Source organism: Acanthamoeba castellanii (genome assembly GCF_000313135.1).
Source record: "Acanthamoeba castellanii str. Neff unplaced genomic scaffold scf7180000084749, whole genome shotgun sequence".
Taxonomy (NCBI): domain Eukaryota; phylum Discosea; order Longamoebia; family Acanthamoebidae; genus Acanthamoeba; species Acanthamoeba castellanii.
In genome coordinates, this window is record NW_004457364.1 from 167,690 (window position 1) to 182,210 (window position 14,521).

At 57.4% G+C, this 14,521-nt stretch overlaps 6 protein-coding genes across 6 annotated transcripts; all 6 read right to left on the reverse strand.

The window, feature by feature from the left end:
- Nucleotides 1-1,422: 1,422 nt before the first annotated feature.
- Nucleotides 1,423-2,855, reverse strand: ACA1_192940 (actin subfamily protein; the record flags this gene model as incomplete). The annotated part of the gene is made up of 5 exons (XM_004336466.1): nucleotides 1,423-1,797; nucleotides 1,890-2,122; nucleotides 2,212-2,307; nucleotides 2,384-2,508; nucleotides 2,584-2,855. 5 exons carry the CDS (start codon nucleotides 2,853-2,855, stop codon nucleotides 1,423-1,425), a joined length of 1,101 nt encoding a protein of 366 aa, XP_004336514.1.
- Nucleotides 2,856-2,990: 135 nt separating this feature from the next.
- ACA1_192950 (uncharacterized protein) lies at nucleotides 2,991-3,363 on the reverse strand (the record flags this gene model as incomplete). Its single annotated transcript, XM_004336467.1, has 3 exons — nucleotides 2,991-3,140; nucleotides 3,164-3,320; nucleotides 3,353-3,363. 3 exons carry the CDS (start codon nucleotides 3,361-3,363, stop codon nucleotides 2,991-2,993), a joined length of 318 nt encoding a protein of 105 aa, XP_004336515.1.
- Nucleotides 3,364-3,599: 236 nt separating this feature from the next.
- ACA1_192960 (multiple Ankyrin repeat domain containing protein) lies at nucleotides 3,600-5,856 on the reverse strand (the record flags this gene model as incomplete). Its single annotated transcript, XM_004336468.1, has 6 exons — nucleotides 3,600-4,129; nucleotides 4,258-4,458; nucleotides 4,561-4,694; nucleotides 4,792-4,940; nucleotides 5,069-5,197; nucleotides 5,479-5,856. The coding sequence occupies 6 exons, from the start codon at nucleotides 5,854-5,856 to the stop codon at nucleotides 3,600-3,602; spliced, it is 1,521 nt and encodes a 506-aa protein (XP_004336516.1).
- Nucleotides 5,857-5,970: 114 nt separating this feature from the next.
- ACA1_192970 (basic helixloop-helix (bHLH) family protein) lies at nucleotides 5,971-6,927 on the reverse strand (the record flags this gene model as incomplete). Its single annotated transcript, XM_004336469.1, has 5 exons — nucleotides 5,971-6,135; nucleotides 6,219-6,347; nucleotides 6,484-6,546; nucleotides 6,612-6,720; nucleotides 6,833-6,927. The coding sequence occupies 5 exons, from the start codon at nucleotides 6,925-6,927 to the stop codon at nucleotides 5,971-5,973; spliced, it is 561 nt and encodes a 186-aa protein (XP_004336517.1).
- A 145-nt stretch (nucleotides 6,928-7,072) lies between these two features.
- Nucleotides 7,073-8,183, reverse strand: ACA1_192980 (uncharacterized protein; the record flags this gene model as incomplete). The annotated part of the gene is made up of 2 exons (XM_004336470.1): nucleotides 7,073-7,663; nucleotides 7,773-8,183. 2 exons carry the CDS (start codon nucleotides 8,181-8,183, stop codon nucleotides 7,073-7,075), a joined length of 1,002 nt encoding a protein of 333 aa, XP_004336518.1.
- Nucleotides 8,184-8,519: 336 nt separating this feature from the next.
- Nucleotides 8,520-14,409, reverse strand: ACA1_192990 (leucine rich repeat-containing protein; the record flags this gene model as incomplete). The annotated part of the gene is made up of 26 exons (XM_004336471.1): nucleotides 8,520-8,657; nucleotides 8,737-8,817; nucleotides 8,953-9,095; nucleotides 9,220-9,392; nucleotides 9,513-9,639; nucleotides 9,742-9,865; nucleotides 10,019-10,153; nucleotides 10,277-10,365; nucleotides 10,467-10,539; nucleotides 10,666-10,840; nucleotides 10,927-11,084; nucleotides 11,245-11,448; nucleotides 11,539-11,604; nucleotides 11,692-11,739; nucleotides 11,836-11,901; nucleotides 11,983-12,048; nucleotides 12,135-12,269; nucleotides 12,432-12,569; nucleotides 12,671-12,860; nucleotides 13,137-13,222; nucleotides 13,353-13,454; nucleotides 13,566-13,631; nucleotides 13,743-13,834; nucleotides 13,923-13,997; nucleotides 14,128-14,158; nucleotides 14,278-14,409. The coding sequence occupies 26 exons, from the start codon at nucleotides 14,407-14,409 to the stop codon at nucleotides 8,520-8,522; spliced, it is 2,913 nt and encodes a 970-aa protein (XP_004336519.1).
- Nucleotides 14,410-14,521: the final 112 nt, after the last annotated feature.

A 14,521-nucleotide genomic window follows, 5' to 3' on the forward strand; every position in this document is an offset into this window, starting at 1 on the left:
TGCCCCGCTCGCCGACGGGCGGGTTGTCGAGGAGCCGCTTGAGGTGCCGCGCCTTCGAGGTACGAGTGCCGCCACGGCCGTCGGGTGGCACCACTTTCATCTTTTTCATCCTTTTCATCTTCAACTCGGAGTTGGGTGGGGAAGGTGCGGTGGTGGAAGCCCTTCCAGAGGTGCGGGTCGAGCATGAGACGCCACCACTTCCTGCATGTGCCACTCACCGCTGCCGTATCGCGTAGCGGATCAATGTGGGCCAGCATGAGCAGCGTCACCTCGTCCGGCAGCTCCTCCATCTTCTCTCGCCTGGTAATCGAGTGGCCGAGGCTGGAAGTGTTATGCGTTCTCTTCTTCTCGCCTGGTGGTAGTCCAAGTGTTCAGCTCTGCTTCTCTGTTTTAAGTTCATCTTCCTGGAAAACTATTTTCATTGGCAGATTATTAAACATAATATTGTGAACCACGCGAACGTGAAGGTGGCGGACTTTGGGTTCACGCGGATCAAGGAGGAGAACGCGACGATGACGAGGTGCGGCACGCCATGCTGGACCGCACCGGAGATCATCCGCTGGGAGAAGTACGACGAGCGGGCCGACGTGTACTCGTTCGGCGTCATCATGTGGGAGGTGGTCACGCGCAAGGAGCCCTTGCCGGGCGCAACTTCATGGGCGTGTCGCTCGACGTGCTCGAGGGCCGGCGCCCTGCCATCCCCGGCGATTGCCCGACCGACTTCCTCAAGGTAATGAAGCGCTGCTGGCACGCGTCGGCCGACAAGCGACCTAGCATGGACGACGTGCTCTCCCTCTTGGCCAAGCACCTCGACACCGATGACGCCGGCGCCATGATCTAGATGAGACCAGCCATGGAGGAGGTCACCAGGCATCCATTTATAAGAAAGTTACTCTGTTTTTGGTACCGGGTTTTCTTAAAAGTTGTATAAATATAACACATGAATGCAGCTGTGTCAGAAGCATCGCTGATGTACAATGGTGGGACCATGCTCTTCATAGGCTTGCTTTGCAATGCACACAGATGACATGTCGTGTGACAATGAGCCCAAAATGGAACCACCTGATCAAGTGAAGAAGCATTCAATTATCAGATCAGAGCAGAGAAGATAAGTGCTTGTGTCATAAGGCTGCACATTGTCAAGGTGGGAGTGTGCACCAATCCAGCTGCCAATGAGTGGATCTGGTTGAACAGGGTTGATGCGAGGAATATATGGGAGAGTTCGCTTGTCCTGAGGATTGAGAGTGGGGAGGACCTCAGTTGCAATCAAGGTCATCTCATTGACATTGAAGATGTGACTGAGAGTAGAGTAGCAGCACGCACCAATAACTTGGTCATGTCACTCTGCATCCTCTCATGAAACCCTTGAAACTTGCATCCACCACCTGTGTTTGGACCAAAAGGGTGTCAGTACTGCTGGACTCAAAGGCAAGGCTTCACACCAGAGGTGAGAGAGGGCAACATGCCAGAAAGGACAATGTTGTTGTACAGGTCCTTGCGCAGATCATCGTCAATGAGCTGTATGGCATCACTGACAAAGGCAGCCAAGCCCATGGGTGGACCCTCCTCCACCCTGTCAGCATCGCTCACCTCGGCCGACGCAGAAGTGTGCGTGCTTGAGAGCGATGGATCAGCACGGATGACGGGGCTGCGCCCCAGGGGCACTGTGGCTGAGCTCTGCGCAGAGCTTGTGGAGTGGCAGTAGGTGGGATCGAAGTAGGTCTCCACGCAGCCAAACACTTCTTCGCCAACGCGTAGTACTGTGCCGTCCGGAAGGGTGTAGCTAGTGATTCCGACCTGCACTCAACAATGATAAGTTGCATGTGCGGTGTGTGCCGTGAGTGTCGTGCGTTGTGCGTATTTTTCAGGCTTTTTAGCAGAGAGCGTACCGGCTCGCCGTCGAGTACGTTGGTTAGCACGATCTGCGAGAGCTCCTTGGGAAGCCTGCTCAGGAAGAGCGCCTCGTTGGCCGTAGCCGCGTGCAGGGCGTCCCACCGTGCGTGCAGCTGGTGTGCGGCGTCGCGTTCAGTGGCCACGTCGAGCGCCACCTGACACACGCGCTCCTTCAGCTTGCCCACCTCGCGTAGGTCCGCCCCCGCCGTCTTGGACAAGCGACGCCACGCTGAAGAAGAAGAAGAAGAACAACAACAACAAAGAAGAGACAATCACGAGGCTGAGCAAAATGTCAGCGGGCACGAAGAGGAGGCGTACTTCGGAAGGGAGAGTCATTGAGGAGGTCAATGAGCTTCTTGGTGGTGTCGATCCCACCGTAGGGCAGCTTTTTGATCGCGTGAGGAAACGCGTAGCCTGTGCGTTTGTGAGCAAGTAGCAAGTGTATATGTGCTACTTGCGGGATGAAGGCGTTGCAACACAAAGTCTTTACCTTCATAAATGGGTGCCAGGGTGGTGGAGTGGTGGCCGCAGTCCACAACGATGCCAGTGGTGCGGCCAGCTGCGTAGAGGCTCAGCACCGCGCTGGTGCCCACATAGTAGCCAGCCACACCAAACCTGCAGCCACACAATGAGGCCAAACAAAAAGAAAAAGTGTGCAAGTAGTGGCTGTCAAGGGGGGGGGGTTGATACTCTTCAAATGCCAGCTGGCAGCAGCGCTCGCGGTGGATCTTGGGGGCCAGGGCGGCCTCGGCCGTTATGAGCATGTGCTCCGTGGTGTCAACGCAGAGGTGCTGAGGGCCAAACACGAGTCGCCACAGGTCGGCCACCTCCTCGATGGCCAGCTCGCTGGAGTCCCTGGCGCCTCCGTCCTGGCTCGTGGGGACGATCAATGACGGCGCGTCCTCCCCTGCGATGCCGGCCTTCGTGCTAGCCGCCCCCCAGTCCACCACCAGCGTCTGCATTTTATTTTATCTTATTTTGTTATTTTTTTGTTTTCCACTCTGGAAGACCTGGTGGAGGTGTGGGCGAGGGAACCTGCTGGTGCTAAGTTGAATCAATTTATGTACGGGGAGAAACACGCTCGTTCGCTGGCGGGGCTAGTTGTCCCGCTTGGCCGTGAGCCGGTTGATGGACTTCTCGGCCTCTTTTCTCGAAGGCGACGCGGTGGAGGTGGGTGATGACGCAGTGGCGGTGGCAGACGAGGGCTTGCGCTTGGCCGCCGCGGTTCGCGGGCCTTGTTGATGAGGCTGTTGAAAAACTCGGAGAGCACCTTGTGCGCCCTTCGCGAGAGCGTCCCATCCGCAGCTGCCGCGGATACCGCGCTTTGGTCGGCGTGGCTAGCGGGGTGGAGGGCGTCTTGAGTGGTGTGGCGCCCATTGACGGTCGGCCGGTCGAGCGGGCCGGCGTGCTGGGGGCCGTTCCTTCCACTGTAGACACGCACACGAGACACACGACACACACGACACACATCGCCTTGCGTCAATAATGCAGGCGGCAGGTGAGCCTGATGAAGGGTCGAGCATGTAACTTGTGGCCACCATCCAGAAATGGTCATCTGACACCACCAGCTTGCCATGACCAACCACCCTTCACCGGACACAGCGAGATGGGCGCTTGGGGTTGTGTCGTGTGCGTTTCGTGCGGTGAGTGTGGTCCCAAACATTTTCTGTTTTAGTGCTGGGCGCTACACGCTCACTGGAAAGGAATCAGTTGCCGGCAGAGAGCCAGTCGACGGTGAGCTGGAGGAGCGGCAGCTTGCGCTTGGGCACGTCGCCAGCGAGAACACCCCGGCGCCGCAGCATCTGCCGGAGAGTGAACACGTCGAGCTTGGCGTCGTCCTTGAGCTTGGCCAGTCGGCGCACCTCGGCCTCCAGCTCCTTCTCCTCGCGCTTTTCTGCCGACGGCTCCTTCTGCTTCTGCTTCTTCTTCGCGGGCTTGGTCTTGGCGTCGTGGTCATCATTCTTTTCATTGTCGTCACCGTCGCCGTCTTCGTTCTTCTTCTCTTTGTCCTCTTTATCTTCGTTTTCGTTTTCGTTGTCGTTCTTTTTCTTGTCGGCCTCGCTGGTGCTCTTTCGCTTCCGCTTGCCAGGGCGGTGCGTGGTGACGACTCGCGACGCTTTGTTGGCGTACTGACGCGCGAGGCTCAAGGCCGTCATGCGCATGCCCTTGGTTTTGACGTCAACGCGTGCGCCACATTCCAAGAGACATCGCGCCATCTCCTCGTAGTTGTACAGCACTACAGTTCATAGGCAACACACAGCGCGCGCGCACACACACACGACACACAACACACATGTCACACCGCACACGCACACCGTGAGAACGAACCTAAACGCAAGCAAGCGGAGGCGCGTGCAAAAGTACCGGCGTGGTGCAGGGCTGTGCACAGACCGAGATCGCGACCACTGCCGAATGCGAAGTTGATGTCGACGCCGTGATCGACGAGGAAGCGGCACACGGCGACGTCGCCTCGCTGCAGCGCGGGCGAGGTGAGACACTCGCGCCACACGCCTGGGCCGAGGGCCGGCGCCAGGTGCCGCAGCATCTCCATAGATGGACGCTCAACTGCATACATACATATTCCACAAATGTCAAGTCAGTATACACTGAACATTGTAATGTATACAGTGTAGCAGAAAGATGACGTCATCAAGTCGGTGCGCGCACCTCGGGACAGGGCGGTGACCATGTGCCGACCCTGCAGAGTCGCCCCGTGCTGCTGCAGCAACTGCACGATTGCAAGGTTGCCCGAGCTGATCGCAGAGCTGATCGGTTCGTCGCTCCCCCACGTATGCCTCGGCCTACGCTCACGCCGCAGAAGGTTGGCGCGTGCGTGCTGTGTGCTGTGCTGTGTGCTGTGTGCTGTGTTGCGTGGTGTTGCGTGCGGGAAAAGAGTACTGTGGATGGTAGCAGCCACGGTCGAGGAGCAGCTGGACGGCTTCAAGGCTTCCACTGCGGGCCGCTTCTGAGATGGTCCTGTTGCTGGTTGGCACCGCGACGCGTAGAAGGAGCTCGAGCGTGTCCACGTTGCCTTGCCCAGCCGCACACTGTATAGGTTGATCAAAGCAAGTGCGGCGTGTGGAGCTCAACGGGCAACCCAAGACAGGGACGAACCACGCACCACCGCACCACCGCACCACCGCAAGCACCAGCACACGCACCACCGCACACGTACGTTGAAGGCCGCATCCAAGTGTGGCTTTAGCTTGGTGCCCGCCTGGTCCAAGATGAACGACACCAGCTGCAGATTGCCGCTCTGCGCCGCCGGGCGCAGACATCCCCGGCCATCGCCCAAGTCCGCGCCCTGTGCCACAAACAGCTGACCACCCACCATTTAGCTCTGTCAGTCCTAAAATGGGAAAATAAATTATAACAAAAAAGTTGTATTTTGATTCTTGACGTATTTTTCCTTCTTTTCTTCTTCTTCTAACGATAATGATATACAAAAATATAAGCAAACCTGGACCAGAGGCACAGAGCCAGCCAGACAGGCGCGGTGCAGACACTCGGACACCAGCGAGGCGGTCGGCGTAGTTTTGGTAGCCGTGGTGCCAGTTGAGGGTGGAGAGCATCCCGGGGTCGCACCCCGTGGACCGCGACCAACCGCGCCACCTCCCGCTCGGCCAGCGGGAGACACCCGACGAGCGCTGCGGCCAGCAGGCGCCCGTGATTGCCCCGCTCGTTGGCCGGCGGGTTGTCCAGGAGCCGCTTGAGGTGCCGCGCCTTCTCGAGGTACGAGTGCCGCCACGGCCGTCGGGTGGCACCACTTTCATCTTTTTCATCCTTTTCATCTTCAACTCGGAGTTGGGTGGGGAAGGTGCGGTGGTGGAAGCCCTTCCAGAGGTGCGGGTCGAGCATGAGACGCCACCACTTCCTGCATGTGCCGCTCACCGCCGCCGTATCGCGTAGCGGGTCAATGTGGGCCAGCATGAGCAGCGTCACCTCGTCCGGCAGCTCCTCCATCTTCTGCTCGCCTGGTAATCTTGCGAGTGTAACGCGTTCTCCTCTTTTTCTGGTTTTACAGTTTCAATTCCTAGAAAATATTTATAATTATTCTGTCCTTTTAAAAAAATACATTCATTTCTTTTTGGCGGGCTTGGCGGCGGGGGCGAGGTCGCGTAGTCGCTTGAGCTCGTTGCGGACCTGCGTGGCGTCGGCGGTGAGTGCCGTCACCTGCGCGAAGCCCTCGTACTTGGTCGGCAGCGCGAACGCGCCCGAGAACTCGCTGATCACCTCTTCCGCCTGGCATGCCACACCACCACATCATCATCTGTGTTGCGTGGCATGTGTGCCGTGTCGCGCGTTGCGTGTTGAAGAAGACGAACCTTGGCGGCGGAGAGGGTGGGGTGACCGCGACGCAGGCTTGCTCGTCGTATGCACTCCTCCTTGGGCACATCAAAGTAGATGGCCTCGATGTGTGTTGCCCCGTACCGCTTCGCCTCTGTCACCCACATCTGCGCAGCGCACACGCACCACCGCACATGCACCACCGCACACACACACACACACGTTCAGTATCACACAATTAAACAACTAAATAACACGAAAATGATCACAGGAGCGCAATGGGAGCGTAGTGTAGTGCGGCACCTTGCGATCGCCAGCAGAGAAATTACACCGGTCCACTATCACGCTCTTCTTTCGCTTGATTGCCTGGCGGTGTAACGCAGTGCGTGAGGCAGCTGCTTGGCTCGAACTCAGGTTGAGTTGGGCGGTACCTTCTCCATCTGTTTCTTGACCTCGTCGGCTGAGCCCAGGTCGTCCTGCGACACACGAACCCACATCTCCCCGCTCGTCCTCTCCAACTCCGTCGCAAAAGTAGACTTGCTACACATTTTGTCAAATAAAATAAGCATAAATATAAATACAAATATAAATTAAAAATAAATATAAATATAAGCGACAAGGCGAACGCGTTGTACTGCGGGGGGGGGCGAACCCAGAGCCGGGCAGGCCAGCGAGTACGACAACCACGGGTTTGGGGCCGGCAGCCGCTCCCGACGTAGATGAGGTGGACTTTTTGCCGCCTTTCATGAATTTGTTGTTGAAGCACTCGACTCTTTGCTAGCTTCACTCCTCTTCCTCTCTACCTTCACTGAACCCCTTTTCTTTATCTTATTTTTCTTATTATTATTTCTAAAGAGATATGAATATATGTTTGATATTTTGAGCACGTGTGTCACCACCAGGACCATTTGTTTGTTGGGGTGGAGAGTGGGATGAGCTCCTGTTCGGAGGAGGGCGACGGGCATCGCCCGTTGACCACGAACGGCGGCGCCATTCGGCCACCGCGCAGCCGCATGATGTCCTCGCACCGGCCCTGCACGCCCCACAGGCCCTCGGCCGACTCCCAGGCCTCGCGCGCGTGGCTCCACCCATTGACCACGCACCACCGCCGCCAGCCGGCGAACTGGGCGTCCAGGTACCGCCCGGCCCGGTTGGGTATCGATATCTCGAGCGGCCCCGCGGCGACGTTGTTGAAGTCATTGACGTCTACATTGACGTCGGCGTCGGCGTCGGCGGTGTCGACAGTGACGTCAGCGGCGGTTGCATTGCGACGATGACTCCTGGTGGAGGTGGACGTAGACTCGAGTACTACGCGGCGCGGGGGGAAGAGGTAGTCAATGGAAAGCGACGGGCCGGGGGCGCCGTTGGTCGCGGCGATGGAGGACGTGCGGCGGGTGGTCGGGTCCACGTCGAACACGAAGATGTCCACGAACGGAAAGCCCCAGTCCCGATCACCTGCCCTCGGCGCCCCGGTAAAGTACACCTGTTGATGATCATTATCACAATATATTAAAATCCCAATAATAATAATTTAATCATGATCAGAACAACCAACAACAATATTAATAAAAAGAAAATAGTATATAATATACCTTGTACATGTCGTTGGGCACCACCTCGCGCAAGACGAGCCCGCGCCGTCGTAGATCGGTGCGCAAGCCGCTGAGGTCGCGCTCAAAGTCGGCCCGCGGGATCATGATGTCGATGTCGTCGTCCCAGTCCACCCACCCGCCGTCGTGGCCGCGGCACAGCCCCAGCAGGCTGCCGTCGGCCACGACGTAGTCGACCCCGGCCTGCGCGAGTCCGCCGTCGAGGGCGGCCATCAGCCGCCGGGCGCGGGCCGCGGTCGCGGGCGAGCCCCAGCCACGGGCGCGGACCAATCTGGCCGCGGGGCTGTCGAGCGGCTCGTCGGGGCCGACCACGTAGAGGCCGGAGACGACGTAGTCGTCGGCCGGGTCGATGCCAAAGATTGAGTTGTACATGAAGGTGGACATGGTCGACATGGAGTTGTGGGAGAGCCGGGGCAAGACGACGTAGAGCGAGAAGGCGCAGAGGAGGAAGAAGCCGAGCAGGGCCGCGAGGCGCGTGTGTGCCGTGAACAATCGATTAACAGTATTCATCAAGTAGTGTAAATAATAAAGATTGAAAAATAGAAATCTGTGCGTGGCGGGCCAGCTGTGCGCCAAGTGGGGCCGGCGAGCTCTCCGCATAAAGCCCCGGCTTTCGTCAAAGCTCTCGGAGCCTTGTGTCTTTGCAACAACACGCCAAAGGAGGTTTCTTTGTAAAATTTTTTTGTGCGGACTATTGCTTTTTCGCTGAACAGAAAAAGGACCTTTCGCTCAGTACTTCCTGGCGGCGTGCAGGATCTGCGAGCCGGCGACGCCCTCGACGCCCGAGGCGGGCGGCGGTGCGTAGAGGGTCAGCACCAGCTCCCGCACGGCCTCGGTACACATCGTCGTCATCAGCTCCAACGGTTCCTGCACGACGATCGGTTTGGCATCAGTACGCACACGCACTACCGCACACAAACGCAACACGACACACACGTGGGCGTACCTGCAGGTGTTGCTTGCTGATCCCCTGGCGAGCAGAAAGGGCGATGTGGGAGACCACGTCGGTTGCCAGACGGCAAAACTCCTGCACGTTGACGTCATGTGAGCGTGTGCGTGTGCGGTGGTGCGTGTGCGTGTGCGGTGATGCGTGTGCGGTGATGCGTGTGCGTGTGCGTGTGCGTGTGTCGAGCGCGTGACATATGGGGGCGGGGGTGCATACGGTCCAGTAGTCGTAGACGTCGAGGTTGTGCATGGAGATGTGGGCCTCCTTGACCGGCGCCAGGAAGGCGCGCACGATGAACGCCAGCCGCACCGCCATCGACGAGTCCCTCTCGTCCATCGCAAACAGCTGCTTCTCCTCTCCTATTCATTCATCGTGTGCGGTCGTGCGTGCGTGTGCGTGTGCGTGCGCGTGTGCGGTTGAGCATGTGCGGTGTGTGTGTCGTGCGTGTGTGCACGACCGTGTGAGAGCGTAAGAGGTACGCACCGGGCCAGTGCATCTTGAGCCAGTGAATGGCGACGAGGAGGCGCTCCATGGGCTTCTGGAGGGACTGGAGGCCCGAGCAGCACATGAGGCTTACCAGGAAGTCGTCCGCCGCGCGCATGTGTCCCACCGACGCGTGCATCATCTTCTGCGCCTTGCCCGGATCCGACGGCAGGCTTGCGTACCGCACACGACGCACACGACACACACGGCACACACGACACGACACACACGACACACGACACGGGGTTGAGTTGCGTTTTGGTGAGTGCGGGAGGGAGGCGAGAAGAGTGTACTTGTGGAGGTCGAAGAAGATGAAGTCCTCGGGGTCGCTCAGGTAGGGCACAAACTGGTAGCGGGTCGACATGCGCCACGCCGCCATCACCGTACGCACCGACACATTCTTCTCCGCCCCGTCCGACGCTGCATTCCAACACAGTCCACCCAACATTCGTTACATCCTTTTACGGCTGCGGGTGTCGTGTGTGTCGTGTGTGTCGTGTGTGTATCGTGTGCGGAACGCACGCATGTCGGAGTACTGGGAGCTGATCTCGCGGATGGAGTGCTTGTTGAGGAACAGCAGTTGGTTGAGCACCGTGTCGGAGAGTTCGTTGAGGATTGTGTAGAGCACGCCCTGCAGATCGAGGCACTGCGTAAGCGTGTTCAAAATCATCATGGGCCTCTGTCGCGTGTCGTGTCGTGTGCCGTGCGTGTCGTGTCGTGTCGTGTCGTTGGTCGTGTCGTGCGTGTTAGTCGCATGTGCATGGGAAGAATGTAAGGAATGTACAGCGAGTGGGGGTACCTTGTGGGGCGTCTCCGGGCTTTGGGCGCTCTTGAAGGCCGAGTAGGACTGCATGAGGGCGTTGACGCTCTGCTGGTCGAACGGCCCCTTGGCCACACTGGACCGCAGCGACTCGTGCACGGCCGACTTTAGATGCTGCAGGCGCTGCATATTCTCATGTTGAAACTACACGACACGACACATGGTGGCACCATGACATATACATGTTAACCAAGATGGAAACTAGAATGCAAAGAATGTGGCGGGTACAAGGTGTACCTGGATGTGCTTGTAGTGGTTGGCCAGCGTCAGGCTGGGTTGGAACACCCCGTCGACGCTGCGCACCATCTTGTCATCGAACAGGTAATCTAGTGTCAAGGCAATTATGAGTAAAAATTAGAATTTATGAGTGTCGTGTGCGTGTCGTGTGTGTGTGTGTGCGTGCGTGCGTGCGTGCGTGCGGTAGTACCTCCCGTGAGAAGGTAGAAGGCGATGCCCGAATTGACGACGAATTGGTTGATGAGCTTGTCAATGAAGTTCCGCTCCCGACGACCAGACGACAGCCGCGACGATGACGACGATAACGAAGTCTGTCCAATTGTTCACATTTTTCTTGCATTAGATGGCACGCGCCGCACGACACACACGACACGGCGCACGCACAGTACCTTGCCCTCGCGCGAGAGGCTCGACTCGAGGCTCGAGGTCGAGGCCGACAATTTCTCGCGGCCGCTGTTGGTGCCGTTGCCGGTGCCCTCGACCGCCGCGGCGGCCTCCTGCTTCTCGCCCAGGATCGAGAACGCCAGCACCTCGAGGCACTGTGGGAACCACCACTGCAAAATCCTACATACATTCCACACATTCCTCAGCCGTGTGTCGTGGCGTGCGGCGTGTTCGTGTGTCGTGTGTGTGTCTCGTGCGGTGAGTACCATTTCCTATGGGGATCGGGGTACTTGATGTTGTAGGTGTCGTAGACGCCGGCGAAGGCCGCAACGCCGTTCTTGATCTCCTCCAGCTGACTCTTCAGCACCTTGTTGGCCTGCACCTCCTTCACCTTCTGGATCGCGTCCACCCACGCGTCCATGTCCTGCACTCACCAACCGACCAACCATGAGACGCGTGCACCTCGTGTGGTGTGTGTGTGTGTGTGTCGTGTGTGTGTGTGTGTGTGTGTGTGTGTGTGTGTGTGTGTGTGTGTGTGTGTGTGTGTGTGTGTGTGTGTGTGGTGCCGTTGATTGATTGTGTACCTCGGCAGAGTCGCAGCAGAGGATCCAGATGCGGTTGGGGGTGACGACCTCAAAGGCGTACTTGGCCATCATGCCGTGCACGGAGCCGAGGCGGATGGAGGCCTCCTCGAGCACGATGATGCCCTTCCGCTTCGTGCGCTGCTGGTGGTTGACGTAGTAGAACACGAACAGCCCGTTCAGCGAGAAGTACCGCTTCTTCCAGTTCTGTCCCCCAAAGATAGCAGGTTTGTTAGCATCGCACACGCACACGCACACGCACACGCACACGCACACACGCGGTGGAGAGGGACCAACCTTTCTGCGGCCGCCGCGCTTGAAGAGATAGCCCTCCTTGGTGGCCTCCAGCGTGCTCAGGTGTTGCTGGATGGGGAAGAATGGAGAGAATGTTAGTAATGTCGACAGAAGGAATATGTCGCACAACAAGAACTCGTTTAACGGGCGCCGCACCAGTCTGAGCCGGATCTCGCCCACCAGCGCCAGCAGGTATGCGGCATGCTGCATTCATATGAGCATCAATGTGAGCAAAATATGGTGAAGAATGCGTGACATATTGTGAAGAATGTGTAATAAAATAAAGAGTTGGAGGCGGACCTTGAGGAATGTGACGTTCTGGCCGATCACGTACTTGAAGTGGCTGTTGCGCGTGAACTCGTCGACCTTGTATTCCTGGAAGACGAGAGAGTCGACCCCTCGACGTAAATCCCCAGGAAAAGCGAAAGCGAAAGCGAAGAGACGTACGTCGTAGCCTTTCTCCAGACAAGCCCTGGCGAAGTCCAGACACTGCTGATACTCCGCCTTCTTCTCCTATTTGGTGCGTGTCGTGTCGTGTCGTGTGCGGTGTATGTCGTGAATGTGAGTTGTGTATGTCGACAGGGGAAGGAGCGACGTACGATGTCGGCGAGCGCGTGGGGCACACACAGCATCTGCATGAGCTGGACGAGGTACTCGGAGTAGTCCTTCTGGAAGTTCCCGAACGTGCGCCGCTTGTCGCCGTTGCCCCGGTTCATCTGCACGCTCTCGATTCGCTGTGTACAACCGAGAATAATCCACATTTTTCAGTTACAATTCAACTTAATCGCACACACACGACACACGGCACACACGACACACGCACACGACACACACGACACACACGACACACACGCACACACGACACACACAGAGAGGAAATTGAAAAAGGCGCGTACGTTGCGGTCGAGGATCTCTTCGATGGCCTCGGCGTCCTTGGCAGCGATACCGACGCTGATGACGCCCAGGGCCTTGTTGGTGCGGCTCAGCTTGAACTGCTGCAGCGTGCGATTCTGCGGCAGCGCCATCAAGATCATCTGCAAGTCCCGACGTGTGTCGTCAGCAACACCGCACACATGACACACACGCACGACACACGCGCCACCACACACCCGCACGCGCACACGACAGGAAGCACCTTGCCGTCATCTTCGCGGAACTTGTTGTTGGCGAGGTTGAGGTCGGTGAGGGAGTGGTTGTACTGGAGGAACTTGCAGAGGGCGTAGACCGACGCGTGGCCGATCTTGTTGTCCTCCAGGTTGAGCACCTGCAGCTCCTTCTGGTTGGTCCCGGACAGCGCGCTGAAGATGATATCCACCCTCCGCAACCTTGTACGACACACACGCCACACGCCACACGCCACACACGAAACAGCACACACACATACACACACACACAACACGATACGAAACACACGCAACACGCGACAATCAACATCACCATCCACGCTGGCCCAGTCATCATGTCCGAGGAGTCGTACTTGTTGTGTGCGAGGTTGAGGCTGGTCAAGTTCCGATTGCCATGGCTGACGGTGGTGGGTGGTGGGTGGTGTCAGAGACTGGCGGTGTCAGGGTTGTGGGGGGAAGGGAGAAAGACACACGCACAGGAACTGGGCGATGTGCTCCACCGAGGGGCGTGAGATGTGGTTGTGCGACAGGTTGAGCGATCCCACGGTTTGGTTCTCCGCCAGCTGAGGTGTGTCGTGTGTGTGTGTTGTGTTGTGTGTGCGTGTGCGTGTGCGTGTGCGTGTGCGTGTGCGTGTGCGTGTGCGTGTGCGTGTCAGAGGTTGCCGACAGAAATTTGGGTGGACGGTTGCGTACTGCGGCGAAGAGGAGGCAGGCCTGCTCGTCGCTCACCGAGCAGCCGGTGAGGTTGATGTGCTCGAGGTACGTCGACGACAGGCACTTGATCAGGACCGTCATCTGACCGAGAACAGAGAAAAAGAGTGAAAAGAGAGAAAGAAAAGAGAGTTAAGAAGAAGAAGAAGAAGAAGAAAACGCGTCCAAGGCACGGCGTGGATCTGGGATTGGTACCTGCGGCGTGTAGAAGGGGTTGTTGGAGAGGTCGATGCTGGTGATCTGCTGACGTGTCTGCAGCACCTGCAGCACTGCCGACACACCGTCCTGTTTTGCCCAATTATAATTGGGAGAATGTGTGTGAGACCCTGTGTGCTATGTGTGCGGTGGTGCGTGTGCGGTGGTGTGACAGACCTTGGAAAGAATGTTGTCCAAAGTGAGCGAGCGAATGTGAATGGGCAGTTTGGAGACCACGGAGAACAGGCTGTCGTGCACGTTGCGCTTCCCTGTCTCCCCGCCAAGCATTATATCAACATATAAATAAATATAATAGTAATATAAGAGAATACAAACGCAGTCGCCAGCGGGCCGTACCGGAAGTATTGCGGAACTCGAGGTTGGTGAGCGACGGGTTCTTTTGGCAGATTTCAATGTACTCCAGCTCGAAGTCTGCATTCGCACATAGTGCCCCACCCAATTGTTTTAGTTACCAACACGACACACACGACACACACACGCCACAACTCACGCCACAACTCACGCGACACGTGTTGCAATGCGAGCAACGCTGCTTTCGTACCTCCACCGAACTTGCAATCAGTGATATTGAGCTAGGTGGGCACACAGTAAATAAAAAAAAAAAAAACACAACATGTGACGATATGTGAGCCGCGCACATTCAAATGAGGTTTTCCTCAAGGAGGCGGCTCCGAAGTGGTCAGACGCGTACCGTGTTGAGGGACGGGTAGGACTTGAGGAGCTTCTGGATGGCGACGTTGAAGGTGAAGCGGCGGTAGATGTTGTTGCTCGGGATGTAGATAACTGAGGGCGGCGAGGTCTGGCCCGTCAGCCCCTGCTTCATGTACCGGTACGCCACGATCAGCTTCTCACCTGCACATCAAACATTGATATTAACCACATATCAATTTTTACACATCAATCAGTGTGTCGTGTGTCGTGTGTCGTGTGTCGTG